At 39.5% G+C, this 3,818-nt stretch overlaps 1 protein-coding gene across 1 annotated transcript; it reads right to left on the bottom strand.

Moving 5' to 3' along the window:
• Positions 1-1,376: 1,376 nt before the first annotated feature.
• LOC126393306 (gamma-crystallin M3-like) lies at positions 1,377-2,570 on the bottom strand. The gene is made up of 3 exons (XM_050049398.1): positions 2,414-2,570; positions 2,073-2,321; positions 1,377-1,972 (listed from the first exon to the last, which is right to left on the bottom strand). The coding sequence occupies exons 1-3, from the start codon at positions 2,420-2,422 to the stop codon at positions 1,691-1,693; spliced, it is 540 nt and encodes a 179-aa protein (XP_049905355.1). The 5' UTR covers positions 2,423-2,570; the 3' UTR covers positions 1,377-1,690.
• Positions 2,571-3,818: the final 1,248 nt, after the last annotated feature.

Raw genomic sequence — 3,818 nt, 5'->3', positions numbered from 1 at the left:
AAAATGGCGGAAAATCTATATAAGCGCAAGTTATGGGTTCTTGAGGCAAATGTGTTCCTCATGAGGAGAGGCATCTCTGTGCAAAGTTTCATGTCTCTACGATATACGGGGCATGAGATATGCCCATTCAAAGTTTGCCATTTCAATCAGTTGCTATAGCGCCCCCCTTTGGCCAATTGATGTAATATTGTTTCATTGGCATCCTCCATGACCCTCTACCACTGTGCCGAAACTGTGACGGAGAAAAACGTGGAACAGACACACACACAGAATTTTTGTCATTATATAGTAAGATACAAAAACTTAAACTAATAAAAACGAAACCAACAAAACATTTTTAAACAATAAAAACTTGACTGAAATGAACAAACCCATCCAGGAAACTAAATGAAATTACGATGAAAAATGAAAAATACAAAACTATAATAACTCATTACTCATCATATGAATGCCCACTTTAAACAGCACTGATCAAAGTGTGCATTCATGTAATGATCAGTTTAACAAATATGGTTTAATGAGAAGAGTCAGTTAATGTTTTTTGTGTTGAAAATGTTCGGTCTGATGATCCTTAAAAAGGTCACAAGCTGAATTGCATCGATCTGACAGAAGGCCTCATTCAGAGTTCACAAACTGACTTCTCATACTTGGGAAACATTAACGTAATTAATATGTCCATTTAAGAATAGGTTGACAATTTTAAATAACATTATCCTGCCTTTTTCGTATGTTGAAACAGTGTGGGCTCGCTGTAATGACAAAGAAATCCAAATTTCTTTTTACAAGTTATGTTTTTTTTTTTTTTAGTACAAATTTACCACAACTTATTTACTGTAGTGTCTCACTGATCCAGTGAACACAACATCATGGTAACGTTTCTTCTGACACCTGTAATTTCAGTGCTATATGTCAATAATGTGTGCTGTAAAAAGGGTCAATAATGTTAATTGAGAGATAATTGAATGTCAACACTTGAAGACTGAATAGTATTTTTTAAACAGTCAAATAAACTACAGCGTGTCTTGTATTTGTTGCAGTAATTTCAGGAAACATGTAGAAAATCAGGTCCATGTTATTTGTCCGACAGCCCATTAGTCCGACATCCCGTTGTTCCGATATGTGATTGCCACTTTCTTTTTTATTTTAACCCACACCATGATCTTTTCCTGACCCTAACCAAGTGGTTTTTGTGCCTAAACCTAACCAGACCTTAACCACAGGGCATCATGATGATTTCGGAACAATGGGACTTCGGAACAATGGGTTTAATATGGTCAGAACAATGGGATGTCGTCGGACCAATGGGTTGTCGAAATAATGGGCTATCGGACCAATGGGTAGTTCTCAGAAAATCATGCACAGTCTCACAGCGACCATTTCCATCATTTGAAATTCATCTTTATTGTCACGTGCATCATATATGACATAACACATTCCATAGGTAGAAGAAGAAGAAGTCTTGACCTGGCTATGGGGTACAGTTATTAAAATAGCAGCAGTCACTACAGTCTGAACTGTCCTCTGACATACCGGATCAGTTGGATGCTGATGATTCATGCAAAAAAAAATTTTTTAGATTCTAATTTTGTGGCCAAATTTTCCTCCCGGATCACTGGTACCAAACTCAACGCTAAATTGATTTATTGATATTTGTTGATTTTGTTTTTAAGCCTCCAGCCTGTGCTGTTCTCTAGCAGGAGTCCATTATACGCCGCATGGATCCGATCCTCATGTCCATGGGACCCATTCCCATGTCTCTCATGCTCCTGTACTCTCCGGGCCTCAGGTACAGCATCCTGCCTCTGTAGTGGGGCTGCTCGTACATCAGCCAGTGGCCGTCCATCACATGAGCAGACTGGCAGTCGTTCATACGGTAACGATCCTGGATGTTGTCACAGTCGTCCATCAGCTCATGCATCTGACCTCCGAAGTTCTCCCTCTCGTAGATCCTCATCCTGAATGGACCTCTGTGCTGTAAAGTATAAGGAGACAGACTTTATGATTAAGAATGGCTCCGTCTGTGCTGTGTTGGACAGTCTGCTTCTATCATTATTCAAACCAAAGCTTCCTACCATGGGGATCATGCGACATGAACGGATGCAGTCACTCATGCTCATTCCCATCAGGCGCTGGTTGTCGGGGTACTCTCCCCTCCTGGCCAGCATCTGGTGGCCCATGAAGTTTGGACGTTCGTAGACCATGAAGCAGCCGCTCTCCACCCTGCAGGAGTTGCAGCGGCTCAGGTAGGAGGTCAACTCAGGACAGTCGCTGCTGGTCTCATAAGAGCGACCCTGGAAGTTCTTGTCCTCGTAGAAAATGATCTGAAAACAAATCAGCACATTTTAAACCTCAGGTACATTATCTAATTACAGAATTAATCAACCTTTACCACAGAATAAAAATACTCCCTTACTCTGCCCATTTTGGTGTTCAGTCCTATCCCTGATTGCACTGGTACGTCGCCCAGCCAAACTCTCTGTCACTTTTATACCCATCATGATAGCTAAATGATCTATGGAGCCATTGTTTTGAACGTCTTACTCAGCAGCGTAGCATACAGGGCTATGATGTTTGTTAAATCGCTCTGTAAATGGTTATCATTCCAGAATGTGCATCTGGTGCAGTGCCAAGTGCAGCGGCTCTCCTATGGGGTACAAGTGGGTGACAGCAGCAAATGTGTCAGCTGGGACTCTTTGTGCTGTCAGTGTTCAGTGTGTGGCGACAGCAGTTAAAGTAGAGGCGCACATACACACAGTGTTTACATTTTCTGCTACTTCAGACCTCTGCTCTGCAGGGAAATGTATGTGTTACTATAAATATGAAACATTTGTATTGATTAAACAAACAAACTGTATAGGATAGTTAATTAGCTTCACTTTGACCAGCTACAACAGTAAAATGCTACGTAGACATTAATACATCAGATATAAAGCTCTTTTTATATGATCCTGTCTTGTAAAGCACTTTGAGCATATTTGCTTGACATTTGCTACATAAATAAATCTATTATTATTATTATAATGGATTATTTAATAATTTTCTGTACCACCTTGTAACTTTGGTCTTGACAGGCACTACAGAAATAAAGTTGACTTAATTTTAGTTTTAATACTTTCACTTAAGTCTACTGCAAATCATTTCCAGGAAGTAACAACATGTAACTGTAATATTTCACAATAAAATGCATTATCATCACCTCACAGGCTTTTACTGTGATATTTAACTAAATACAGAATTTTACTGTGACATTCACGCAGGTAAATACAGTTATTTTCCAGGAGCATACAGCTACATCACAGTAATATGCTGTGAACTCACAGTACACTGCTGTCAGTTCACAGTAAATTACTGTGAAAATGATGTTAGCAGCCAGTAATTTACTGTAAATGTACAGTCAAATATTTTATATGCTATATATATGTTTCATTCATATTGCAGGAATCATACTTGTATTTTTACACTGTTGTTTTGCTACTTTTACTTAAAGGATCTGAATATTTCCTGCATTTCTGTTATTCTATTAGACTGTTATTTTGAAATAATGCAACAGGAAAATATGGACTTATTAATGTTAACATTATCTGTCATTAAAATGTATTTGTACAGGATCATATTATCTGACAACAAAATCTATATTTTTAAGGAATCAGGTGGTTTTTGGTATGTTCGCATGATTCATTACTCCCCCACCCCCGCTCCCCCAGACATCTCACCAACCCCCACTCCTCCCCCTACCTCATCACCTCCACCCCCCAGCACACAGCCCCCCTGCTCCAGCTTGTCCTTCACTACCTGTCAGGTGAGAGATCAGCTGAGGA

Source organism: Epinephelus moara, chromosome 7, assembly GCF_006386435.1.
Source record: "Epinephelus moara isolate mb chromosome 7, YSFRI_EMoa_1.0, whole genome shotgun sequence".
NCBI classification, from domain to species: domain Eukaryota; kingdom Metazoa; phylum Chordata; class Actinopteri; order Perciformes; family Serranidae; genus Epinephelus; species Epinephelus moara.
This window is presented reverse-complemented; position numbering and strand designations above follow the sequence as displayed.